The 26,767-nt window shown below is 47.1% G+C and overlaps 1 protein-coding gene across 4 annotated transcripts in view; it reads left to right on the top strand.

Moving 5' to 3' along the window:
- The window catches only part of ULK1 (unc-51 like autophagy activating kinase 1), a 99,211-nt gene extending 73,467 nt beyond the window's left edge, over nucleotides 1-25,744 (top strand). For all 4 annotated transcript variants that reach the window (XM_077835448.1, XM_077835449.1, XM_077835450.1 and 1 more), the window contains 13 exons: nucleotides 1,494-1,619; nucleotides 5,425-5,576; nucleotides 6,906-6,989; nucleotides 7,696-7,958; nucleotides 8,810-8,994; nucleotides 10,005-10,120; nucleotides 10,741-10,884; nucleotides 12,898-13,085; nucleotides 15,964-16,142; nucleotides 16,340-16,458; nucleotides 19,252-19,409; nucleotides 20,468-20,603; nucleotides 22,736-25,744. In XM_077835448.1, coding sequence (XP_077691574.1) covers nucleotides 1,494-1,619; nucleotides 5,425-5,576; nucleotides 6,906-6,989; nucleotides 7,696-7,958; nucleotides 8,810-8,994; nucleotides 10,005-10,120; nucleotides 10,741-10,884; nucleotides 12,898-13,085; nucleotides 15,964-16,142; nucleotides 16,340-16,458; nucleotides 19,252-19,409; nucleotides 20,468-20,603; nucleotides 22,736-22,791 — 1,906 coding nt within the window. In that variant the 3' untranslated portion in view covers nucleotides 22,792-25,744. The remainder of the gene's footprint in view (nucleotides 1-1,493; nucleotides 1,620-5,424; nucleotides 5,577-6,905; nucleotides 6,990-7,695; nucleotides 7,959-8,809; nucleotides 8,995-10,004; nucleotides 10,121-10,740; nucleotides 10,885-12,897; nucleotides 13,086-15,963; nucleotides 16,143-16,339; nucleotides 16,459-19,251; nucleotides 19,410-20,467; nucleotides 20,604-22,735) is intronic.
- Nucleotides 25,745-26,767: the final 1,023 nt, after the last annotated feature.

The following is a 26,767-nucleotide window of genomic DNA, read 5'->3' as shown; positions in this document are numbered from 1 at the left end:
GGGAAGTGTGGGTGCTCAGCATCCTGAAAACCAGGCTCTTGATCCTGTAGTTGCTGTTTCTGGAGCACTTGTGCTGACATCCCTGGGAGTTTGGAGAAAATATGAATATACAGAACAGAAACTAGAACTGCATAGAATTAGCAAACGGTAGATGTTAAGGAGGAAAAGGGGAAAAGTGGGTCACTTCTATGTCTTCCTGCTGTGCGAGAGGGTCTTTTTCAGCCCACTGGTGCTGCTCCAGTGGTGAGTGACTTCTTCATGGGCTATGAACAATGTCCTGGAAATCTGCCAGTAAGCTACAGCATATAGGCATGGCCAAACATTGTCACCAGCAACTGCGGAGGCCTTTGCAAAAACGTGCTTTTTGGTCTTTAACTTCTTTTGGCAGCTGTATAAGACAGCAGTGGTAGTCTCTTTCTTTACTTTACTTTTCTTGTTTCCTCTTCTGCTTGTGTGAAGCATTTCTGGTGTGGGTTATGTACCAGTAGAACTGTTGGCCGTGTAGCCTCTACAAGGTGAACCCAGATTTCCTAAGGGCAGTGATTTCTGTGTCCCAGATTGACCAAGAGAAGATTACAGGAACCTCCATTGCTGATAAGATCTTCCTGTAGCCGTGCAACAGCTACCTATTTGGGGTTGGCTGCCGTGAGTGACACTGCCATGGCAATTAATCCTGGAATTCCCTGAAGACCTAAGGATTTGGGAAAGGATTTTAGGAAGCTACTTAGTTTAATCATACAGGGGTGCGTTTTCTTCGTTTTGTGCAGTATAGTATATAGGCAAAGAATAATGGAGAAAACTGCTAGCTGAAGGGGATAAGTATTGGAGCCTGAACTGAGTACCCTATTCAGACTTAACTGGAGAGCAATCTGTAGTTTGCAGGATGAGTCTAAAACACTCAACTCCTCTTGACCTCAATGGGAATTCTGCACACACTGTATAGCGACTTTCCTCTCCAGTAGGTCGACCGCCCCACACTTGGTTCACTTGCAGACGTGCTCATATTCCCAGGGTTGTGTGTCTGCCTAGGAATGCTGAGACTCGTGGAGATGCCGTCTCTTTGGCGATGCTGCTGCATGAGTCGCAAGTAGCTTTGGGCAACAAGTGACTCTTGGCCAGTGTCCTTTATAAGCAGCTGCGGTTTAGCCTTTGTTCAGTGATGTGCTCCTTGGCTGTGGTTCTGAGGCTGCTGGAAAGTAGGCTGGATGCAGCTTGAAATAGCTGAGGTCTAGTTTTCCTGGCGGGTGTGGTGCATCATGTTTCTAACACAATCAGTGGGCGGGAATCGCCCTGAGGAAGGAGAGGTGAGTGGTTTTTGGAGGTGTGAGGTGGCCCTTCCTTTAATGGCTCTTCTAATACAAACTCGCAACCTGAGGAGAGGAGCGAGGTGGATGCTGCCCTGCAGACAGTCGCTTAAGCAAGTTAATACATTAGATTGTGTCATTAAACACTGTCTCCTCACAAGAGTCTTTATTTCTCTTTGAATTCCACAGCCGGCAAGGCCAGTTTTCCAGCAGCAAGTACGAGCACTCTGTCCCCATCCCGGTCCCAACGCAAATCCACAACTACCGGCGGATCGAACAGAACCTACAGTCTCCCAATCAACATGCTTTGCCACAGTAAGTGCCAAGGTGCGGGCAGGAGGTAATGCCACCTCCTGCTCCTTGCAGGAGCCTCCAGATCTGCACTGACTATATCATAAGAAGGTTTTACAGTGTGATCCATCTCCATCCCTGTGCACAATTTCCTGTACTGCGGGCCCTCTCCCTGGCAGTAGGTGGGCAGCCCAGCATGCCGTGTGCTAACATTGTTTGTGGCATTTTGACACCAGTAATAGAATCTATTTGTGACTGAGCGCTGTAAGAGTGTGTGTGTGTGTGTGTGTGTGTGTGTGTGTAAGATTTTCAAAGGCACACTTAGTTACTTAGCTCCTCTCAAGTTTCAATAGGAGTTGGGCACCGTATGTCCCTTCCCCACTGTCAGATCAATCTCTCTGATGGAACATCCAAGGGAAAATGGTCTTTTATTTGGCAAATGGCTAAAACTTAGACATTTTTGGTCAAACTACTGAAAATGATTGAAACTCATTTTTATAAAAATCTGTTCACACGCTTAGTCACACCACAAAACGATGTGTCCTATGTGACACTTCCATGTTAATGTGATGATACAACACAATTAGTGCATGAGCAATTCATGCCTGCGAGGTAGAGCGCACATTGGGGAACCAATCAGGATGAACCGGATATTAGTCTTGGACCATGGGAGTGATGCTTTGCATACTGCATAGATGGATCACACCTCTGAGGAGCACTTGACTTCTGTCTATTGAGATTGCCACACACACGCTAGTCTTACAGACTTGTCCTGTGGCTTAACCATGGCACTCCCAGTTAAAAATGAATTGAAAGGAGAGGCATACGAGAAGCACGAGACCTTAAAGAAAGCCCACGTACCAAAGGTGGAATATGTTCAAATTATTGACAAGTTGTGGCGTGTAAGCAGCAAGCAAAGAACCAAGTCTCAGCAGAAGTATGACTTCTTGCCAAGGTGAGTTTCTTTTATGTTTACATTCATTAGGGTTAGCTTTCAGCGGGGGTTTGATATTCCTGTCAGACTGGTCTGCCGAGAGGCCTCAACCCGTTTTGCAAAGGCTGATAACACCTGAGATGTGATGGGTCAGTCTGACCTAACCGGGAGTCAGCAAACAGATCATGGTGTGCCAGTTTTTTGAACAAATTCTTACATTCTGGCTAAACGCCTCTCTGCTCTTAGATGCCCCCTATTTCCTGGAGCCGAGCTTGCTGCAGCTGCTGGGAGTTAAGCATAAGAAAAGAATTGACTATCCCCCTTAATAATCCTTGCTGTCTGCAAAGTCAAGGATCTGGAAAATTTGCAGATATAGATAGTGTACCTGTGATGTGGATACCAGGGCCTGGAATTGCTGGTTCAGATTCACAAACTATAGCCTACCGTCGGATTAAAGTATTGTGTTAGGCTGCTTTATTTAGCATGGGTGCAATGATGAGACTAACATAATCTCTGCAATCTAAAGAAAACCCACTGTATCTTCTAAAAATTATCAGGCTCATGCAGAGCAGCATCCTTGTTTCCAGGAGCCTTGTGCTCAGTAAATTGGTTTCTTCCTCCATGCAGCAGGTTCAGTGCACATCCTCCAAGAACAGAGGGAAAATCTTATCAAGCATACTTAGAAGGACAGTGACCACAATGGCTGGTCTTCCTTATCAGTCATTTGACCAAACGTCTTAAAGTTTTAGACCCAAATTTGGCTCTCGGCTACTTGCTCACAGCTCCCACAGAAGTCAGGGAAAGTTGAATGCCAGGTATCTGGGGGGGGCAAACTTTGACCATTTTACCAAATGACCTAGGACCACGTGATGCAAACAGACTAAAAGTTTTATCAGTTAATGAGATAATTTGGCAGTGTGACTGGAAGGTATGTACCTGGTGGGCGGAGTTTGTCTGTGTCCAGATGTGACATGTGGTAGTGATAACCATGTGGTAATTTGCATTTATCTGTGGCCACCTCACCTGCTCTCTGCTTGCTAATTCCATCTCTCTCACAGGACTGCTTCTAATGTTCCATGTCTCCACGCAGTTTCAAGCCGCTGTCATTTTTAAACTCTTCTCTTTTTATGGTTCAAAGATGGACTAGCCCCTTTAAAGTTATGCTGAAGCAAGTTCAGGGCAGACGGCGTTCAGTCTTGAATCAATGATATTATTGAGATCTGATACCTAGTAAACCATATGGAGTACAAATGCTTTCTGGATCCCATTGAAGGGTCTAAAAATCTTTTCTCTGTGCCAGGCTTCTCTTTCATGTTTGTGTGCCACAAATAATTTTTTTTGGGGGGGGAGGATGTAATCCATAATTTTATTTCAAGGCCAGGTCAGTTGGACGATACCAGAGCTATAAATTTGGAACATCTTCACTTACAGAAAAGCTTTTTTAGAGTATTTTTATATGCAGCATGACATGCAGGAAAGTACCAGTAAATATTTTAAATCTTGTTCCACTTAAGGCATTGTTCCTGTAAAGCAGGTGGCATAATGAAACATATAATGGTGTTTCTTAAAGAATGTAATGGCATTTATTTGATATGACCTCTTGGCTTCATCATTCACGAGTAAAGTGTATATTCACACCAGTAGAATCTTTATGCCATCAGATTACATATGCCTGCATACCTGCACCTTAATCTTACAAAGGAGAGAAAGTATAGTGTGTATTCATGACGGTATGATGCATTGAGTTGAGTAGTTCTTTCAAATCACTCACCGATCCCTTTCCAAAAAAGCCACCTGTGGCTTGCGACCACCACGTATTTTTGGAAATGATTGATTGAAAATGATTTTTTTTTTTTTTTTTTGCAAGAGATGACTGAGAGTGAAAATAGGGATTCCATGTGAGAAAAGGGTTTTTTTGGTTATTCGGGGAGTCTGAGTGCCATTCCCAATGGCTGCAGAAGGGAATCTTGGTGAAGGAGGTTACCCTGGTAAAAAAACATTCTGTTCTTTGATGTGCGCGTGTGTGTAATTATTTTTTCCTGTAAAGAAAAAATAGAGTGAGATACCAAAACCAGTATTCCTGTCTCTTTAAAGGATCAAGGTTTTGATGGATCCACTGTACTCTGTTTCCCCGTCTATTTGTTTGCAGGATCTGGGGAATACTTTAGGAGGATAGATAAGTGTAATTTTTACTCCTTAAGGCTGAGGTTTTTCAAGGGAGCTGAAGGGAGTTAGTAGCTCGGACTCTCTCTTGAAAATCTGAGCCTAAAAAAATTCTTGTGTAGCACTCAGTCATTCCAGTTGTATTGGCCACACACCACTCTGTGTTGCTTTGTACCCATTCCTGACATGACTCAAAGCTCTCTGAGGCAGTAACTCATTTGGCACAGCTCACCTATTGTACAATGCCACGCGTGCCTATGAAGCTATCTAATTAAAAGTCTGCTCTAACCAGCAGCCCAACATTGATAGGCAACAACTAGGATAACTAATCACTGGACGTTTTTGATGGTTATTAAAACAAACATGAAAGATCTGAGTCTCTGGCTTCCAAGAGGGTGCTGTAAATATGTGTGTGTGTGTGAGAGAGAGAGAGAGAGAGAGAGAGAGAGAGACTAAAAACGATGAGAACCCCCTGATTTCCCTTTTATAGCTAAGCTAATTGTATTCTTTTTTTCAGCTTACATTGTAAGCTCCTTGTTCTGTGTTTGTATGGCACATAGCACAGTGGGGCCTGGTCCTCGGTACTACTGCAATACAAATCATAAACAATTAATGAAGATTTGGCTTGGTGGAAAGTAGCTGGGTGAGCTCAAATGTGTGGTGATGTTGTTTTCGTTGCCCCTCTTTAGTGGCATCTTGAATAACCTGTGCATTATTGCTGTTTCCAATAAGGTCTGGCACAGTCCGAAGATCAAGCAGTACAAGCCCTCTTGGGTTTGCTAAAATCGGTGCTTCCCCTCCTTTCTCTGGAGAGCATGGAGCTGTGCCATCCCCCAGACGGTTCTCCTTCGGCGGTGCTAAGCCTTACACACCATCCCCGCAAGGTAAGGTGCCAGCCAGGTAAGGGCACCCCATTTCACTAGAAAAAAGGAAGATGGCCTAATGGTTACAGTACGGGTTGGGATTGCTGGGTTGTATCCCTGGTCCTGGCGCTGATTTGCCTGACAAGTGTGTGTACCTCAATTTTCCCATCTGTAATACGCGGATAATAATACCCGTCTGCTGCATGAGACATGAGGTTTGCTTAGTGCTTGGGGAAACACCTTGCAGTCCTCTGGTGAAAGGCTCCATGCAAATCAGAATGTTCATGTTACATTTGAAAGCAAGGCAAACGAGTTCGGAATGAAAGGCTTCAACTGCTTCCTTGGGCCCTGCCCATCAGCCTTTCCCGTGGTGAAGTAACCAGTGGATCTTCGCTTGGGGCCTGCTGATGAAAGGAACCGATGTTCAGCTGCTGCACTGAGCCCTTGTTTGGTCTGTTGTCCTGCAGCAGCCTTGTCCCGAACGAGGGGCAAGGGCAGAGAAATGCAAGAAAGAAGGGCCAGATTTTCAAAAGAACTCATCAGCACCCAGCAGCTCCCATTGCTATCTGGGGAGGGCGAGGGTGGATTCCCCCTTGTTCTCAAAGGGACCTGCTGGCTTTTGAGCTCTTTAGAAAATCTGGCCCCAGTTGTGTGTCTTGGGAATCCAGAATCTTTTCCAGTGCTGATTTCAGTTAAAATGAATTTTACCTCAGAGTTGGGTCCACATCCCAATCATTATACATTTGGTCTTATCAGGGTTTGGTGTCGTTACTGATTAACAAACAGGGGGTGACATTCTGGTCTCACTCAAATCAATGGCAAAACTCTTGCTGACTTCAGTGGGGCCAGTATTTTGGCAAGGTCAGTGGAATCCCCAGGGGTAGCCTTCTCGGTATCGGACAATCTGACCCAGACGCTACAGAGCAATTCAAGGGCAGGGCATTTGGGGATAAGATTAGCCCTGTTCTGCATGTGTTGTGATATGGAGAACTAGCTAAAGGGACGGACTTGGATTTTACTAGATCCTTTACATCTCTGAAGTCTCCAATCCCATGTTACAGGACTCAAATAGGTGGGGAGTCAATGTTTTTCCTATTTGATTTCTCTAATTAGACCCCAGTCTGTTATGATGAGCTTCTGATCAAGCTTCCTAAAGCTCTCAAACTCCTTTCTCTGGAGCTTTTCAGTCCTTTATTCCTACACTGAGGGAGGAGAAGGGGAGAGGTAGCTGTCTAAGTGCGTCTTGCGCTCAGATGGGTCTGCGGTGAAACTTATTTATCTAAAGTGGTTGTGGCATTGTCTGGGAAAACCTAATACTGTATAAACCTTTTGATTGTGTCCCCCTTAAAGTTGGAACAATTCCAGAGCAGCCCGGCCAGACTGTTTTCTTCTCCCCACCTGGAGCAGAAATGAGAAGCAGGATCCCCATGCCTGGTATGTCCATATTGTGTTTATCTTCCTCTTCTCTTTCTGCCTGCCTCACATGAATAAGGGGCTGGACACATCAGAAATTTGCTCTCCAAAGGGCCTTGGGTACAGTATTGTCCTTCTCTGATGCTTGGCTCAGACAGGAAATGCTTTGTGATGAGAAGAGAATCCTTACCCATTGGCTCCTCCCCCGCCGCTTCCCAGCTGTCCTTATACCACAGGGCCGTGAAATTAACATGTTTTAATGGTGCTTGTGGATTGCACATGATAGAAACTCTGGCTTGTGTCTTGGAAGTTACTGGTTTGTGCGGTGTGGAATCCCAGTGGAAGTCCTGATTCCTCCTCCTCCTCCCTACCCCCATGTTCTCCTAAGCCCTCCTTGCTAATTTGCTGGGCCAGAGAGCTCTGACAATGTGCAGGGTCCCAGCAGATGAACTTGAGCAATGATGCCCCCTCATTTCATGAGCCCCTGGAGTTCATGCACCCACAGGTCAAAGCCTAAATCAGGCCTGAAGTTTGGTGGCATGTTGCTGAGAACAGAGTCTGGACTTGACCATGTATTGAAGGATTTGATCTGTAGGTGCCAAGGACAAACTTGCCTCCTCTGCTTTCTTAAGTCTTCCGTGTAGGTCCTGAGAGCAAACCAGCTCCCATTGTTAGAACCGGAGAATGACTGTGTGTGTGGGGGGTGGGGGGTGTTCGGATTCTCTAGGTGCCTCAGTGCCTGACCACTCTTCCCGAGGGATGGGCTGCCGGCTTCACAGCGCTCCCAACCTGTCAGACTTGCATTCCTGCAGGCAGAAGATTACCAAGCAGCACTCTGACCCTCTAGTTGCTCACTTTGGCCACGCTCCGGTCAGTCAGCCCCTGCAGGTTCATGGCTTGCAGCCCTGCCGACAGCTGAGGTCCTCACCAAAGCTGTCTGACTTCATGCAGAGAAGTCCCTTGCCAACTATCTTGGGCTCCCCTACAAAGGTATTCTGTGGACTGTGTCTTGCAGCTCAGTCTGGTGGGTTATTCTGGAGTAACTAACTGTGTTTAGATAAAACTGGTTTGGATTTGCCGTGGCTGGTTAGTTGTTCCTCAAGGGCTATTTAGTCATCTGTGTGCAATGAGTCAATGCTCCTATTCCTAGTGGACAGATCTCGCTTGGCATCAGCATCTGAGCAGTGAGTTCAAGGGTCTGAGAGGGCCCTGCAAATGAGCTGCCCTATCCCTACAGATTAGGACTGAGGCATAGCAGTGGGCTTCTGTGTGGGGCTGAGTTCCACAGTGCAGCTGGACTTGCAACGCAAGGTTTTGCCCTGCAGGCATCCTGAGGGTGGTAGCAGTAGAGATGGGATACCTGATTTCTGCCTGTGAAGCGGATGCTATGGTTACCTTTGGTCTCCACTTATATCCGAGAGCTCACAGAGTTTAAGGCAAGAAGGGACCACCAGATCCTCCAGGCTGCCTTCCTGTCTATCATAGGCCACAACACGTCACCAACATGCTCAGCCCAAGAAGTTGGATTAGGCTAGAGCATTTCAGTCTTCAGGAGACTACGTTGGTCCTGAGCCAAAGACAGAGAACAGGAGAGGTTGAATTGCCCCCAGTGTCCGAGGCCCCTGCAGTGGAGGGAACTGAGTCAGTCAGGCACAGCTCTGAAGCAGCACTTAAAATTCAAAAATGTGTGCGACAGCTGCCTTTCCTCTGGGGCGGGGGGAGGGCCGAGATGGTTTCAGTCACAGTTTTGTGTAGACAGCTTCATGTAGAAAAACCCAAACCAGCTTGATGAGAATATTTACAAATAACTCAGCGAGAAACCCCAACTCTCTCCTTTCTAGGCTATGTCCCCTTTTGAGTTCCCCAAAACCCCCAGCTCCCAGAACCTGCTCACGCTCTTGGCCCAGCAGGGAGTCATGATGACCCCGACACGGAACAAGACTCTGCCAGACCTGAAGGAGATGGGGCACTTCCATTGCCAACAGGCTGGCCTGGGTTTGAGGCCAGTGGAAGAGATTAAGGGCAGGTGAGATATCGGCGTGTTCTGTCATAAAGTACGTCATATCGTGCACACTCACGGCTACAGTACATTTTACAGTCATCAGCTAATATTCACAATACGCCTGTGTTGCAGGCTCATACTACCCTGACTTCTATAGGCTTCGCAGGCAGAGGCAGACCATGACCTAAATTAGTGATTTTGGGCATCCTAATTTTTGGCTGTATAAAGGGGCCTGATCTTCAATCGGTGATGAAGACCCACTCTCTGCAAATCAGGCTCCTTTAAGGTGTTTCAGGTTGGGTGCCCCAAAACTGAAGCAACCACAATCACCAGGCTCTCCTGAAAATTTAGACCAGGAGAATGGCCCACCCAGCAAATTGGTGGTAGAGCTGGGATTAGGACCCCAGCCCTTCACCCAGCTGGGATCCAGGCTCAGTCAGTTAGACCAGACTACCACCAGTTACACGAACACACCGATTGCTCCATTTGGAAATGGTTCCTGCAGTGTCCTACCATTGAGGCCATTTCAGGGCCTAACCCTACTGTGCTGTCATTAGTCTTCTCTAATTATCCTCCTGAAGCAGCATGGCATTTGTGGTGCGAGCTCAGCTCTCTCCTGGGTTCATCCTGAATAGCCCCATATCGAGTGTTGCAGTTCTGCCTGTCTATCGGGGGGAGGCGGCAGGGTTTGTTGCAGAGGACGGAGTGAGGTCTGAAGGAAACCGTTTCTGTGGCAGAGCTCCATTGGTGAATGCTGAGGGAAGGAGAGATCCACGAAAGGAAGGTGTTGATGCAGGTAGCTGTGCTGCTAACCGTTCCCTGTTCCAGCAGGAGATGCCCCTACGGTTCTGATATAGCGGAGTAAAGAGCCTCACAGGCCAACAGCTGCTTCAGCGTTAAGCCCTTTGCCGTGCAATGTGCAGAACGGGCAGGGAGGCAGAATGGTGCAGATTAGGGAGTGGAAGTTCACTGAAACCTCAGCCCCTCCTGAAACTGTCTTTGTCTTCCTGCTTCACCTTTAATTTTCTCTCTAGATCTCTGAGCACCGGCCGCCTCACTGACCTGCTTCTCAAGGCTGCCTTTGGGGCTCAGATCTCAGAAGCTGGCAGCAACGACAGCCTGAACAATGAGAAGCCAATGGAGATCACAGGTATGAGGGGAGGCCATGCGGCCTTGCCCGGTTCTTGCTTTCCAGGGCTTTGTGTGAGTGGGAGGTCTCTGGTCTCCTAGCCTGGGAGCAGGAACTGACTGCTGTATCTGAAATGGGGATAATGCTTCTGCCTTTGTAAAGCACTTGGAGACCTAGGGATGAAAAGCGCTGTGGAAGAGCTGGGTATCCTTATTACTTATTATCTCTGAGGTCTTTTTTATGATGGATATTTTAACGGGGACAATTGAATAAGCATCGGATGCTTTTCAAAGTGCAGCTCAAACGTGCCTTCACCCTCACCGTGTCCCTTTGAGATAGGGGGACATATGATCTCCATTTCCCAACTGGGAAGTAGCGTGTGGAAGGGGTCCTCCTCTGAAGAGCTGCAGGAGTCGGCAGTCTAGTTGGCAGTGAGGCCATGTAACGCTGCCGGTGCTCCTTGGTTGCGCCCTATTTGTATGCAAGCCTGTGTCATTTCCTTTGTCAGTGGGATGCTTGGAAAGGAAGCAGTGGAATCTGAAAAGAATGGGTGGGAACAGCTTGAGGTTGTGGGGAGAGGAATCCTGTCCTCTGAGTAATAATCCTGGTAAAAGCTGCTCCTTTTCACTCTTCCTCTGTAGCTCCGCCTGCTGCTTATGGAGGAAACCTATACTGTGGGGCTAGAGCTGGGGGCTCTGTGAGCCCTTCCCCAGTGATCTTCACGGTTGGATCCCCTCCAAGTGGGACAACACCACCACAAACCACTAGGACCAGGATGTTTTCAGGTAATGGCCCTGCCCTTCTGCTGTGATGGGTCTGTCTGGAAGACGGTGGCCACAGGCCTTCATGCCACAGACTTCGCTTTCTGTTGTGGGACCACTGGCAGCTCTGAAAGGTTTAGCAGAATGCATTTGTTCCTGGCCTGAACGCCATTGAGATTATAACCCTAGCAAATACTAAAACAAGTTATCACTGAAAGCTCTTTCCATTGCTTCGAGGACGACTGTGGATGATCAAGAGAGATGCAAATATTTGTTACTTGATCTCTCTCTCTACTTCAGGAATAGCCCGTTTTTAGTACTTTCCTATCAGAACAAGTGACCGTGTCAGTCAGTTCACCCCCTCTAAATAATGCTGTTCAATAGGAAATGACTGTGTGCTTAATAGTTAACTTGGGGAACACTTATGCTCACCATTATGACTCTGCATTGCTCAGTCAAGATGTAGAGTTTAATTAAAGGACTGGCTTTAACACCTGATAAAGGAGACCATGCTGAGAGCCCTCTTTCTTTCTCCCTCAGTCCCTGTCCTAAATGTGGGCTTTTTGGCATTGAGCAGAAAATCCCCAGGATAGCATGAAAATTGATTATAGAGACCAGAGGGTATGAAGATGAATCATTCCCTAACCTGCTGACAGCGTCCTGTACATCATACGTAGGCTCCATTCTCTTCAGAATCCTCTGGAAAAGATGCCGAGCCACCCCTAAGCCTTTCCAGTGCAAGCCGTGCAGTGTATATTATGACAAGTTCGCTAAATGTTGCAACTGGATAAGAGCTGAGCTTGAAGAGCTGTGACTGGTCCTTATTACCCCTATTCCATTAACTACTTCATGTTTTCTAGTTCATGTACAGAAATGGGATAGCAGGCTGTCATTATTGGGAGGGAGGGGGCTCGGAGGCAGTGTGACGTAAGCTGAAGCTATACACGGCCTCAATGCATGACAAGTTTGGAGTGACCATAAATAGGGTCATTAGACAAGTATAACAACAGAGCAATTGTACAGGCCAGATTAAAGCTTCTGAAAACGGTGGCCTGCAGATTCAGGGACACCCTAAACCTGAGATTCCTACAGCTTTGCCTGTTCCATTCGTCTCTCCTCAAAGAACCGGAAATACTCAGACCTTCTTTGCGGGTCTCTGAAAGCTCTGAGATGTAGTTCTCAAGCAAGGTGGCCTTAAAGGAAAGAAAGCCGCATACAACTCTGTAAATGAGAAACTCAGCAGCAAATTATGTGGCTGAGCCTTTTGAAGACTGTATAAAGCAGCAGATGGAATCCAGAGGGGAAAGGCTGTGTCTTTTCCAACCGCGATGTTTAGTGACCGTAGGGAATCCCATCTTAGCAGAATTTGCATAGCTGGATTGGATAGATATGCATTACAGCCAGGATTGGAATCCTCTGTGTCTCAAAGAGAATGTTCCCCATCGACAACATATGCTGCAATGCGGGTGATGGTGAATATATTTAATTCTCTTATTATAACTGCGTGACTTTGGAGAGTCCTTTTGCTATTGATAAATCTTATAGTAAACAATGTGTCTGTGGTGCTCTCTGGGCTTGAGTATGATTGGCCCAAGGGGACGTGGATGGTGGTGGTCTAGTTGATGGGACACTGGACTAGGACTCAAGAGACCTGGGTTCAGTTTCTGGCCCAGCCACAGTGTGGAACCTTGGACAGCTTAATCTGTTCTGTACCTCACTTCCCCATCTGTAAAATGGGGGAGGAGAACAGTTCCACCCAAATGAACCAGGAGCCCGGGTAGTGACATGCTGTTGTCCATAGGGTCATAACTACTAGAGATGGCAAATAACGGGCTCCAAGATTGTGGCATACACAGTTACGTTGCCTGGGATCTACTGTTTTCTTTGTTAGGCATCTAATCAAGAAACCCAATACTCCACTTTCTAGCAGGGTGTCTATGTGGTGGAGGGGATTGTACGTCGTCTAAGCAATGGCTATGCTGCAGTTCTGCCTGGTATTAATGTCTAAGTCATTGCCATGTGTACTTTTCTTCTCAGTGGGTTCTTCAAGTTCTCTGAGTTCAGGAGGCTCATTCAGTGGCAGACCCTTGCTAGTGGGAGCTGGTGGGGATGCCATGGAAGCTCTGTCTAGTCTCCGGTACACTCTTGTGGATCCCATTGCGGGTAATCTGGAAGGGGCAGTTACATTTGAGGCACCAGAACTGCCTGAGGAGACGCTCATGGAGGTGGGTACATCCTATGGACTTAAAACAGAAAAGGAGGGGTGGGGGTGGGGGGGTGAATCACCAAAAGCAAAGGAGGGGTGGGGGTGGGGGGGGGTGAATCACCAAAAGCAAGTCCAAAAAGCTAAAATATTGGATATTTGCAGCTGATGGGGTCAGACCCTCTGCAAGGGAGCAAGGCCAGTTTACACCAGATCTGGCCCATAAAGTTCAATAAGTAAAAAATGCTTTCAGCATATTGGTCCTGCTTGTCTGGGAGGGAACAAAGTTACTGAGCTTTTTAGTCCTTGTGGCTGGTTATTGGTGTGACAGAGGGTATAATTTTGCCATTTCTAAAGCTGAAATTGAAGGCTGGAAACCGCACTCAATATTGCATGTTCTTCTTTGACTGAAAATCAGCTGGTTGTGAAGAAAGTCTGGGTTGTTTCTTTTTGAAAGGGAAAAAAAACCAAAAAGTGCTCCTGATCTCTAGCCAGAATGCAGCCAGCGAGCTATTTAATATCTCCCACTATTATCTTCTGCATGCACCGGGGATTCCGTTAGCGTTACAATCTCCGATGAAAGGACCTAAAAGAAAATAAACTTGAGGCTTGTATTGATAGCAGAGGGAGAAAGAGAGACTCTGAACCAACAAAATAGGCTGTTGAACCATCTTTGTCAAGTTGAAAGGCAGCCAGACACCCCCTTTTCCCCAAAGTGAATGGAGCGGAAAACATAGCAAATGCTCCCTCTGCTCAAGTGCATTTGAGATGTAAGTCAGGTTATCCATTTGCAGTGGAGCTGGGGAGAGAGGGGAAAAACTAAGGCATGGTTTCATCTTTATTCATAATCTTGCGGTAGCTCATGTAGGACTATGGAAGGTTCTTTACAACCAAGCCTCGAGTCCAATATCAAAAAATCATCCTTGGGATACATGCAGAGACCTGTGCACGTTGGTTTAAGAATTAAGGTTTGATTGTTCCTTTTAAAAACAAATTTTTTTACAAAATCAGGTTAGGGAAATGAGACTTGAGTTGTCAGGTATGCACTGAGTTGGTTTCATCTGCTACGGTTTCTGCAGAGCCATGGGGCTGAGATTTTAACATGGATGTGATCCATGTTGTGTGGGGGGTAACTAAATTTCCTGCCACCTTAAGAGTCCCAGAAGCATGGGAATGTGGCAGCCACACCTGCTCTGTAGGCCTGAACAGAATTTTCCAAAGGAAATGTCAGCTTGATCTTGTTAATGCTGTGCGGTTCTGCTTCAGATGTCTGCAATGAGTCATTCTGGTTTGGTCCTCATTTCTGCTGAACGCAGGCTTTAATAATCCATTCACATGTTGCAAAACCTTCCTGGCACCCAGATTTTTTGGCTTATTTGTAACCTCTTTTGTGCCCTGCGGATCTGTCCGGAATGCCAACCTGACAAATTTTCCACCCAGATGCTTTCTGCTGACGTTTTTACAGCACGCTGAAATGTTGGCATTTTGAAACCTATTATTTATCTCAGGTTTAGTTGTAAAAAGTAAGTAGATGTTTTTTCTTTGAAAAAGTTCCTTTAGGGGAAAACACAACAAATTCAGGACTATATTTAAAAGTTTGATGTGCAGTGCTAAAACAAAGTACATATTGGGGACTGGGGCAGGAGAGGTTCTGAATGATTACTGATGGCAGGACTGGAAAGTACCATGGGCTCTTTATGGGTAGAGAGAAAGGAAGGTCCACTGAGTTGGGTGCTAACCTGGCAGTTGGGAGACTCGGGTTCAATTCCTGTTCCATCATATGTGACCTTAGGCAAGTCACTTAATCTCTCTGTGCCACAGTTCCCCATCTGTAAAACTGAGATAATACTAATTCCCTATTTCACAGGGGTATTGTGAGGGTAAAGATACTAGAGATTTTGAGGTGCAATGGAGGCCAGGTACATATGAAACCCATGAACCGAGAAGCTGAACTGATGAATGAATGAAGAAACCTATATAATTAGTTGCTCAATGTGAGGGATGTATTTCTCCCATAACTCCTAGACTAAAGGGCATTAACCTGCCGCTTTGAGAGGAGGACTGACCCACTGTATGAATAGAGAGCCAAGGTGGGTGAGGTAATGTCTTTTATAGCCCCCCCTCCTCCCCAATGTCTCTCTAATATCCTGGGATCCACACAACTATGATACTGCATGCATCCATTGAATGTATGATAGACCTGCTAGCTCTTCCGATCATTTTGATAGAAAATACCAAAAAGGGAATTCCACAAGAAGTTCCAGCTATAAGTTCTAACAGGTTTATAGTCAGCACAAAGAGCCGATAGTTACTGTAGGTCCTATGAGTAGTTAGCCTTCAGGCTATACTGGGTGGGGTTTATTCAGTAAAACTCCGCATGAAATGGGGAAGTGCCCCTTTGAGCTGAGCCCACTGCTGTGGGGTTTCTTCCCCCTATTAAATGAAGGTGCTCGTAGCTCAAGGTGCTGGATTGAGAGCCAGGAGGCCAAAGGCCACGGTTCACCCATAGAACAGATGCTCAGGTAGCTGCGGGACAAGCTTGCCCACCACGCCCTGTCAGCGTGCCTCACTCCTGACCTGAAACAGGAAGCAACTCTGGAGAAGTCGGATCCGTGACCGTGTCAACTCAGCTCCTGTGAGGAACTGCTTGTAAACTGGTGGCCTGAAGCTGTGCTCTGTTAATCTGTGAAGGAGGAGGATTGGTGTCTGGGCTTGGGTCCGAGTCCAGGGATTTCATGCCCAGACACAATAACAACTCCTTGTTAGAATTACATCCTCAGCTTCTGCTTTCATAACCCAGGGATGAGTCCTCCATGCACTGGCGCTGTTGCCAGTGTGCCCTGCCTCCCTCACATGCTGCGTCCTGCACGTAACCTCTGTGTTGGTGTTTCCTTCTCCAGCAAGAGCACACGGACACCCTGTGCAGCTTGCGCTTCATGCTTGCCTTCGTCCACTACGTGCTGGAAATCGCCACCATCAAAGGGAGCACCAGCGAGATGAGCAGCTCGGTGGCCTCCGAGTACCAGCTTCAGGAGAGTGTGGTGGCTGACCAGATCAGCCTTCTCAGCAGGGAATGGAGGTAAGGCCCGGGGAGAAGCCAGGATACCTTGGTCTGTTCCGAAAACCACCCTAGCTGCTGTGCATTGCTTCTCTCTGCCATGTGCCTGCGGTGTGCATTTGGAAAGCACTCTGGGACACTTTTATTGTAGAGGTCGTGCTGTAAATACACCGACCAGCCCATTGACCTGCGTGCAGTGAAATGTGCTTCCTTTGCAGCTATGCAGAGCAGCTGGTACTGTACCTGAAAGTAGCAGAGCTGCTGTCCTCGGGCCTGCAGACAGCCATAGAACAGATCAAGGCAGGCAAGCTGTGCCTCTCCTCCACTGTCAAACAAGGTAAGGGCCCCTGAGCGCAAGTACAAGGGATGCGTCTGGAATGCTGGAGCTGTGGAAAGGAGCTTGGAATGAGGCTGCTGTACCCCCAAAGGCCACCCACCCCCCACTGCGTTGCCCTGAGACTTCAGCAGTAAGAGCAGCGTGAGAAGCTGAGTTCATCCTGCTAGCTAGTGCTGACCCTCTCTATTATATACTGAGTGCCCTGGATGAACACAGCGCAGGCTGTCGGGGATCATTTGCGTGGATAACCAGCTGCCTCCCTCTTTGGAGCTCCTGGAGGAGCAGCTTTTACACATGTGTGCACACGCATGCCCCTTCCCCCATCCACATATATGAGCCATCGCCACTGAACTCGGCTAGTGGCCTCACACTCAATAGTGAGCACCACGGATGCATGTAGTCGGCCTTCCTCACACTCCTCTGCCCCTCTCCACCCACCTGAGCTGGCAGTTTCCTTACACGCTGCCACCCTCTGCCAGTGCTCACAGGCACCCCCACCCTGTGCCAGCAGCCTGCCTTGTCTCTCCCCGACCTTCTCCCAAGTATTACGGTCTGTTTGCAAAGTTATCCGCCCTCTGCCCGGTGGCGTGGAAGAGGAGCACATGAACCTCCTGGCATTGCTGGCCTCCTCAGGGATGCTTTTCATACACCTCAAAGGACCCGCTCCTCGCGTGACATTCAGTTTATGCAGGAACCCAGGTTCTTGCTTGTACCACTGTGTGAATCCTCACGGCCAGTTAGAAAGAAAGCATCTGATCTGAATATCTCAGCATGTCTCTGTACACAGGTGCTTAATTATACATGATGGGGGTGCAACTTAATTACGTGCTGTGTGTATTCGTAATGTGTGCTTACTTGGCAAGTTGAGTCATTTCTTGGCAGTCATGACTTTCAAGTGAAAGAAACAAAAAAACAGGAAGTAACAATACCCAATGGCAACGCAGGAAGCCATTTATTTATCAGCCTGTTATGCCCTTCCATTGGTTCTGACATGTTATGCGTCTCTGTCATCGCACAAGGTGGCCACTGTTTAGTACCCAGCTAGTGGCTGGGTTTTTGTCTTAGCACTGGGATGCTATTGGGGAGCCTTTCAAAGGCACCAAGGGCAATTAGAGGCCCATCTCCCGCTGGCTGCCGTCTAACTGTGCTTTGTGCCTTTGAAAATCACCTCTCTGCATTAGGGGGATTGGTGTCAATAACTGCACACCCTCTCTTTCTGCAGTGGTCAGTGCAGGGGCTTAGCTACACAATTTCCACTCATGTCAATGGAAAGTCATGACGCTACATCTCCTCCTTGCCACTGAGAAAACCTTCTCCTGTTCAGTGGCTGAAAGGTTAGCCTTTGCAGAGCAGTTTGCCCGCAGAGGCCGTAACGCTCAGCTCTCCCCGCTCAGTGACTCTAGCTGCACTGTGTTTTGTTCAGGCATGAGGCAGTGGCCAAAGGAAATACTGCACCAGTAAATCCCAGTGGCTGGAATTTTACTCCACTCCGTGGGTTTTCTGTAACTGACTCTAACTTCCCCATTGAAAGAGAAGATGGCAGAGGCTGAAACTTTCCAAGTCCCAAATCCGCTGTACGTTACTGTACACTGGCTGGTGCCACTCAGTTTACCCACCGGGCTCTCTAAGAACCGGGATGAGCTTCTGAGACTAGTCTCCGAACTCTGAAGTAGAGCATATTCAGGGAGAATGGGAATGAGTTTGCAGAAGCTGTGGCCAGCCAAAGCTATGGCTGTCCTTGTAGCCTGAATAACAAATTGTTCTGAGCATTTAGAGAGAAGTCTGAACCTCTTTTCCCAGATGCTTGTTGTGTACCTTGTGGATTGTAGCCTCTAGATCTACAGCTGCGCTTTCACCAAAATGCACTGGGAAGTAGGCAAGCTATTCCATTCTTCCTTCTCTCCCCATGAAGCACTGCTTAGAATTCAGGGTCTCAAAAGTAAATGAGGAAGTGAGAGCAGTTTGAAAGGCACTGACGGTACTTTGTGATGAACGCTCCCTTTTTAACATGTAAAGTTGAATGCATTAGGGGGAGACCTTCAAAGGCACCAAGTCCCATTAGCTCTGCAGCTTAGACCTGTGTGCCTTCGAAAAATCTCCTGGTTCAGTAGTGTATCCGAGCTACTAAAAGTGGCTCAGTCTCTTGCTTTGTTGAACACCCTTTTGGATTGTTGTTGCTGGCCACGTACAGTAACGTTTACATAAATTCTTCTTGCTCTTCTCCATCACGCAGTCCTGGAGCCTTAAAATCCTAGCTGCCCTGCAGGAAGGGAGGTCAGGTGTCCTCGTATGTTCACCTGGCAGGGCAGCAAAGTGCTGCTCAGCAAATAATTGATCTATCCCTGCTCCGCTCCATTGCTTCGCCCACTCTTGGCATTGTAGGCTCCATCAGCTACCATAGGTGAGGCAAGTTGGCATCACGCCGCCAGCCATCGGATCAGAGAGGCTCCGTTTCTGGAGTGTTTGCTGTTCCCAGTGGTGTGTGCGGCAAAGTGCACACACTGAATTGCCTAAACCTTGTTTCAGCTAAAAGAAACAAAACTAGATCTGGTGGCAGGGGAAGTAGAAGCATCTGTGGGTATCTCCATATCCGAGCCTTAAAGCTACTGCACAAGGCTAAGTCAAAGCCCATGATAGTGACAGGTATGTCACAGTCTGTATGCTACTGAACGGCTGAAGCTTTGCCTTAAACAAAGCACCTTTGAGACACTCCTCCAAGGTCTGGAGCGTGGGGAGTAGGTGAAAGAGGCAAAGCAGGAAGATGAGACGAACATTTTGTTTCTTTTGCTCTAGTTGTGAAGAAGCTGAACGAACTTTATAAATCCAGCGTGTCAGCCTGCCACTCTCTGAACATGAGACTCCAGAGATTCTTCTTGGATAAACAGAAGCTCATGGATCGGATCAACAGCATCACAGCAGAGAAGCTCATTTTCAGCTATGCCGTGCAGATGGTAAAGATCTCGCAGCCCTGTAGGAGAAGTGTCCAGCGTGCATCGTGGCTTAGCATGATTGGTCACAGCTCACATACAGGGTGCGGGCAGGTTGTTTTCACGCCTGGCTCGTTGCACGTTGGAGGGCTGGGAAGGGACGTACGTAGCGCTGGGTGAATAATGGATTTTTCAGTTGCTGGCAATTCAGAAAAATCTGACAAATGTTTCATTTTGGGGTAAACCAAAAACAAATGTTTAGCGAATTGAAAAGTCAGAAAACATTTAGAGTTGAGTTGACTGAAACATTTCGTTTGACCTTGACTTGAAATTCTTCGTTTTGATCTGGGACATTTTAACAAAAGCAAAGGAGGACTAGGCACAGAGTGGAGATGGTGCCCTGCTTTTAGCCTAGTGGTGAGGACGCTCGCCTGGGATGTGGGAAGACCGAGGATCAATTCCCCTCTCTGCCTGATGTGGAGAAGGGATCTGAACTTGCCTCTCCCCCATTCCAGGGGGAGTATCCAAGCCACTGGGCTATGGGGTATTCTGAGGCAGGCATCTCTCTCTCTCCTGGTAAAGCTGTTCCACTTTTTATAAAACACATTAAATAGTTCTTGCAGCAGGAACTTGAATGTGGGTCTCCCATATCCTAGGTGGGTGCTGTAACCACGGGACTATAGAGTCATTTTTACTCTTCTTTCGCTGGCCCAGTGGCTGTTCATTGTGGCTCTGAATTGCCACCGTGGACTGTGCTGTCCCCACCTCCTCCTCCTCCTTTTCCAGCCGTTTTGTAGCTCCGGCCCAAAATGTGTTGGTAACATTGAAACAAAGCGTTGCCTTTCGACGCCATCGAGCCATTTCGATTTTTCAGTCCCCTCGAAACTATTTGGCAAACTCTGCACAAATTCGTGGATGGTTTTGGATTGACCGAAACGGCGTTTTAGGGCGAATAAACAATTATTAAATGGCGCCCAGCTCTCGGTGGGCTTGCTGCTGAGCGTGCCTTGACGGTGCAGCCTCCGTGGCAATAGTGCCCCTGTATCTGCTGCGTGGAATAACTGGGCGGGGTTTGCACACAGGTGCAGTCTGCAGCCCTGGACGAGATGTTCCATCACAGGGAGGACTGCGCACAGAGGTACCAGAAGGCTCTGCTGCTGATGGAGGGGCTCTTGAACATCATAACGGAGCAGGGGGACATCGAGAACATCAATAAATGTGAGCAGCTGGGCACGGAGTTTCTTACTAGAGCCTCAAGTATTTTTCCATCTGTGGATCCAGGGTCTGTCTCCAGGGTTCCTTCCACCAGGGCTAAGTTCTCATGGATGCCCCAAAGATGTCTCTGTTTGGAATAACTCCTTCAGTGCTCAGCTACCTGCCTCTTGCTTACAGAGCGGCAGGACGCTGCCGTAAGGACCTGCTCCTGTGGGAGCCGCCCCGGCAGAGAGATTGCTAGGGCTGTAATGCAGCCTTGTGCTGTGTGAAGGAGCTGGCTCAGGGCAGTGGGTTTGGCAGAAGTGAAGGTGTGGGTTTGGTTCCCAGCTGGGACTGTTAGTCTGGTCACTCGGGCAAGCAAAGCGGCAGTCGGTGTGGCGTGAAGGGCACTGCATGACACAATCAGGGCTGCGGCAGCTCTTCCGAATGCACGTCTAAGGGTACGTCCCCCCTGCAGGCAGAGGTGTGATTGCAGCTCATGTAGGTTATACCCAAGCTAGCTTTGATCACGCTAGCGCCGCTAAAAGCATCAGTAATGACGCAGCACTCATCCTGCGATCAGACCTCTGGCTGCAGTGTAGACATACCCTGTGTCAGCTTGCGAACCCTTTACCAAATCCTCCCTCCCCTCCGTTAACCAAAGAGCCCAAAATGGCTGAGACCGTGGCAGGCAGGTTTTGTTCATCAGCAGTCAGTGCTGAAACCTGAACTCCTACCTCCTTGCAACCCCTCCTAATGCACCTCCCCCCGGTCTCTTTGTACCCTTCAGAGAACAAACCAGCCCTCTTTTAGTTTTCCCACCCCAAGACAAACAGATCCCTCCCAGTTAGCACCCATCCTCTGTCCTTGTGAGCGGACATTCTGTCCCACTGCTCCGACCCCATGCTGTCACGAGTGTTGGGTGTCATTCTGAGAGCACTGAGCTAGCGTGGACCCAGAGCCCGTGCTCTCTGCCCTTGGTCAGTATGGCTCTGTTACAGAACCTGCCTGCGCACGCTGGGGCAGCGGGAAAAGTCTAATTAGCATCATGTCAAAAAGCAGGAGAGTGGGTTAAATGCAACTCTGGCTAAGCTAAATCTGGCAACGTAACTGCAATGGCAAAACCATTATCGCTGTCTAACTGGCTGGCTTCCCGGCGGGGGAATTACACAGCCACCAACTACACTCTTCCCCTGGAGGCACAAAAATTGCCAGTTAGATTGCACCTGTTCCTCAGCAGGGGCGGGGCCGTTGTCCTAATCCGCACCTAGGTGTTCAGTGACACTGGGTACCTTATGAAAGAAGAGAATTCCAGCCCGCAATCAGTTAAATAATACAGTATGTATAATACTTATTAATAAGTCAGTTAAATAATACCAAGAATGATATAGTCCCAGACGTAGTCCCAGAAAGCTTGTCTCTCTCTCTCTCTCTCACCAACAAAAATAGGTCCAATAAAAAATATTACCTCACCCACCTTGTCTCTCTTATATCCTGGGACCAACACAGCTATAACAACACGGCATACGGTCTTTAACCCAGTTTATTTCACAGCTTCCTGAATGAGACAATCTCTCTTGCGTGTCTCTTGTTATCGTGCGACAGGCTGTATTTTAGATCCCAGTGTACATCCCAGCTACACACACCTACTGATATTAATTATTTACATCAGGAATTCCGAATCTTGAGCCTGAAGCTTTAGGAATTAATCCCACATTACTTTGAACTTCCTGCCTCCATAAGAGTCTGATCAGACCCTGATTTCTTTGTGTCCCAGACTGGCAAATATTATTGAGATCTTGAGCCATCTTCACTACTGGCGTAAACCACGTTTAAATAGCTACAACCCCACTGATTTTAGAGGCGAATTAGGGCCCTTTCTTGCTGAGAACTCGAAGTCCCAATGAGGAACAGTGTCCAAAGTACTGTTCTCTGACGTCTCTAACGATTCCCATTTCTCATGCTCCTCTATGCATGAGGACGTTTTGAGGCAGGTACTCAGCTGGTGTAAATGGATGTAACTCCATTGACTTAACAGAGCTGCATCCATTAACATCAGCTGAGGAGCTGATCCTGTATGTCTCCTGCTTATTCTGTTAGCTTTAATATTGCTGGAGGGCAAGAGACTGATTTCCTGTGTCCTTTCTCTCTGACAGGCAAGATGTGTATCGAACGCCGGTTGTCGGCTCTGTTATCGGGGATCTGTGCGTGATTTTAAAAGTGCTGCTTGCCACGAATCTCACGCCAGCCAATCGCCTTCGGTTTCCGATCGCCTGCTGCAGTGGTGGAGAAGGAGCCTGGCTGTGGGAAACCTGCAAGACACACTGCTTGATCTTATTTGTAGTAGTCAGGAAGGTTTTCCACAGTAGGGATTTGGATTCTCTTTTGGGGGACATATGACAGCAGCGATTGCAAGCACTTCCCCACCGTATAGACCGGGGGAAGACGTAGGAGAGATGCAGGGTTTTTCCCTCTCTTGGTGGAGGGGGCGAAGGAGAGAATTCCCTTCCTCCCACTTCCACTTCAAAGGACAAGGCTGCTGCCTTGCCCTCCTGCTCAGAGCTGGAGTATTTTAGTGCTGCATCCATTGCTGGCAGTGGATGTGCTGAAACCGTTAGCAGGAACTTTCAGGTGGACTGTTCAGTGAATTGAGAAGGGTAGAATTCAAGGCCAGTTGCATACTTTTCCCGTCCCCACTAATAGCCAAGCACTCAGGAACTTGCTGTTGACCTGCAGCTGCTCCTTTCCCCTGCCCCATCTCCATTCTCGCCCTTCTTGTATATGTCATGCCACAGAGCACTTCCTGTGTGGGGGAGAGGAGTACCGTGGGGAAGCTGGATCTCTTTTCCTGGAGCGTTGCTGAAGACAGCTGCAACTTTCCGAAAGACTTCCTGAGCAATGCTGGAACAGCATTGCCACTGAGGAGGCTCCCTTGTACCAAGCATGAGGAGGCAGGTCACATCCCTACCTGGACGGGGAGCAACAAAGGACAAGAAAGTTGTGTATATATATTTAAAAACAACTCTAGCGTTACAAGAAGCCCCGATGGTTTTTCCCCCATTGGGGTCAGTATCCTAAACCCTTGACCGCACAGCTTGGCCCATCAGTACATATCCACGCCCATGCTGTCCTACTTTCAGCTGTTGGTTAGATAACCCTTTCCCCCACTGCCCCCCAAAAACACTAACTTTGTGATTCAAAGAAGCACTTTACACACTATGGGAACTTTGACAAGTTGCCTTTGCATCACACGGTGGCCCCGGAACTTCACGACTCCTGGGAATGCTGTTCTTTTGTTCCTCGTTGTTCTTTTGCACTACGTTTGTGTGTCTATATTAATACATATTCCTCAAGGAGAATATGTATCGATATATCGAGTGTGTGTCACTGTATGTATTTAACTGTACTGTATCTTGTGCATGTGCAGCAAACAGCAGCCCCCGGTCCATGTGCTGTTCCCCTCCGTGCCAGGCAAAGCTGACTTGAAATCCAGCAGTACCAAGAGGTTTTTTTTATTTAAATGTTCTTTTTAAGGACCGTCCGTACAAAGCTCCATGGTTTTTAAGAGCTCAAGAACAGACATTGAGATCTTACATATTTACAACCGAAAATGCATTTTTTATTGTTTTGCTGCTTAATTTTTATAAAACCAACCAACCAGCCCTTTTAGTGTTCAGTTACCTTCAACATTTCTTTTTCAGAGACTGTGTAGCCAGACCAGGCCTGTGGGTGTGGGCGGTTGAAGACTTGTTGAGGCTTGGATGCTGCGAGTGTGTGCGTGTGTGGGGCGGGAAACTGGCTGCTTGTGTGTGTGTGTGTTTTAACTTATCAGAGTCATGGCAGTATTTTCTTAGCGCTGAGTGGAAAAAGTAACCTCCATGGGCGAAATGCGAATCTGGGGCTTAGCTTTTGGGATCCAATAACATTTTGCGCATGGTGGTTAAATCTTCGTTACTTCTCTCTCTCTCTCTCTCTCTCTCTGCCACTGTAATTTTTTGCACGTTTTTGTATGACACTCTTTGGACAAAATATTATGCAAGGAACAACTCTGACGTGTGAACCAGCTTCATCTGTGGCAAGATGGATGCTTCTGGTGGCAGAACACAAAAGCAAAGAAACCCCCGCCCCTCTCCAGGGGAGTTTGATTACATAATGTGTCGCTTCAGTATCAGGCCTTCATTGCTTCATTCATTCACAGCTTGCTGTTGCTGTGGCTCCGTGTGCCTATGCCTAAAATAAAAACAAACCTGCGGTTGGAGATGTTAAGCAAGAAGCAGACCACTTCGGAAAGGATCGCCACCAGTCCTGCCATAGGCAATTCTACAAGTGCAATACGTTAACCTGGATGCAGCGTGGAAACAGCAAGCCAGAACAAACTTCCCAGCAGACACCTGCTTTTCACACTGAATGCCAACCCCCCCAAACTTAATAGCTTATTGCCAAGTATTAGTCAGTTGCATCCCAGGATTTGTGTTTATGCCACAGGTGTACCGATCCGTGGACACGGCAAGCTCAGCACTAACCTTCCAGCTGTACTTAATTACTTGAATGTATCAATTTTTGTCCACATTCAACGTATATAAATATATATTGCTCCAAAAAAAAGTGGTTTACAGATCTTCAACCAATATATAAATAAATATATATATGTATGTGTGTGTGTGTGTGTACATATTATATATATTTTCTCAATACTTGAAACTTAGCCACTGTGCTTGGATTTAAAAAATAAACAAACAACAAGAGAAAGACAAAACAAAGAAGACAGATGATTTCTTTTGCCATCACTTTGGTGACTCTATTTGTTATCTAAATGCATGTAGCGTGAAACCAACTTTTTTTGGGGTAAAAATAGTATTTATTGCTTTGTAGACAATAAGGAATGCAAAAAAGAAGAAAATTTGAAGTTACTAGTGTAGTCTATTCACTATCGTTATGGGTTTGTTACTTGTTGCAGCGTTTGTATGTAGTGTCTTAACTAGATTTCAAGAAACCTCAATCTAATAACACGTATCTTCAGGTTTGTGAGAAAGTGTATGATGATCTTCTTTATAAGGTAATGCTTGATTGTCAACTTTTTTTTTAATTTGTGTTTTGTGTGACTTTTTTTTGGCTTTAAATTGTAAAACACTGATTTAAGAAAATAAAACTGATTTGAAATTGTCCGTGATTGTGTCTCCATTCTCCAGTGTCACTTAGTTGGTAGCATTAAGGCTAATGATACCTCGCTGTTGTTGAACGCTTCTCATCAGTAGAACTCAAAGTGGAGGTCAGTATCAGTTTGCAGCTGAGGAATCCCTGTGATAAGCAGATAACTAGATCTCACCAGTCCTGCAAGCACTTAAGCCTGGGCTTAAATTTATGTATATGAGTAGTCCTGGTGGACTAAAGCTTCCTCTCATGCTTAAGTATTTTCAGCATTGGGGTGCTGGAGCGATTTGCTGCACTGTCAGGCTAACATTACATGTCGTGGTTCAGAGGCCTGAGGGCAGGTTAGAAGCACATAGTCAGATGATGTCCCAAATACTAGGGTTGTGTGTAGTGTTTTACGTTTTGAACGTTTTTATAAGAAATGTGGTTTTTGGTAGTTTAAAAAACTTCTGTTTTATTGATATGGTAACAAATTCCCTTGATCTACCAGCTTTTCTAATCCAAGTGTCTGCCTTAGGCTGGGGGTTTTGTTGTTGTTTTGCGGGGGGGGTAGAGGAAATTTCAGCCAAAAAGTTTCTGAGAAAAATTCATTGTCTTGCCCATATTAAAACCAACTCTGGCGACTTTTCCTTTGAGAAGCTCTAGTGTCCCCATCCTTTGGAGCAGGGTCTTGAAATTTGGCAGGGGGTAGCCTTTGTGCCAGGGATGTGCCTCTTGCCTTTCCCATGAAAATCTGCCCACATTTGGCCAAGCTATAAACTTCTGAAAAATTGCAGCTTGCACATGCTCAGTAGAGACTTGCTAGAGCTTTGCAGCTAAATTCACGGAAGGTTCCATCTGTACTGGGGCCTGTTCCAGCCCGGGGCTGAGCAGAACTTCCCTGTAGTTGGAGCTCTGAGCTGCTGCAAAGCCAAGCATCAGAACTGAGAGCAAGGAGCCTGTCTCTCCTGTGTTCTAAATGAACACATGGAGGAGGAGGATGCCTCGTTTGAATGCAGGGGGAATAGATTGGGACAAGGAGTCTGGTGGGAGGAGAT

The sequence above is a fragment of the Eretmochelys imbricata genome, chromosome 15 (assembly GCF_965152235.1).
Source record: "Eretmochelys imbricata isolate rEreImb1 chromosome 15, rEreImb1.hap1, whole genome shotgun sequence".
Classification (NCBI taxonomy): domain Eukaryota; kingdom Metazoa; phylum Chordata; order Testudines; family Cheloniidae; genus Eretmochelys; species Eretmochelys imbricata.
The sequence above is the reverse complement of the archived record's forward strand: the minus strand, read 5'-3'. Positions and strand labels throughout refer to the sequence as shown.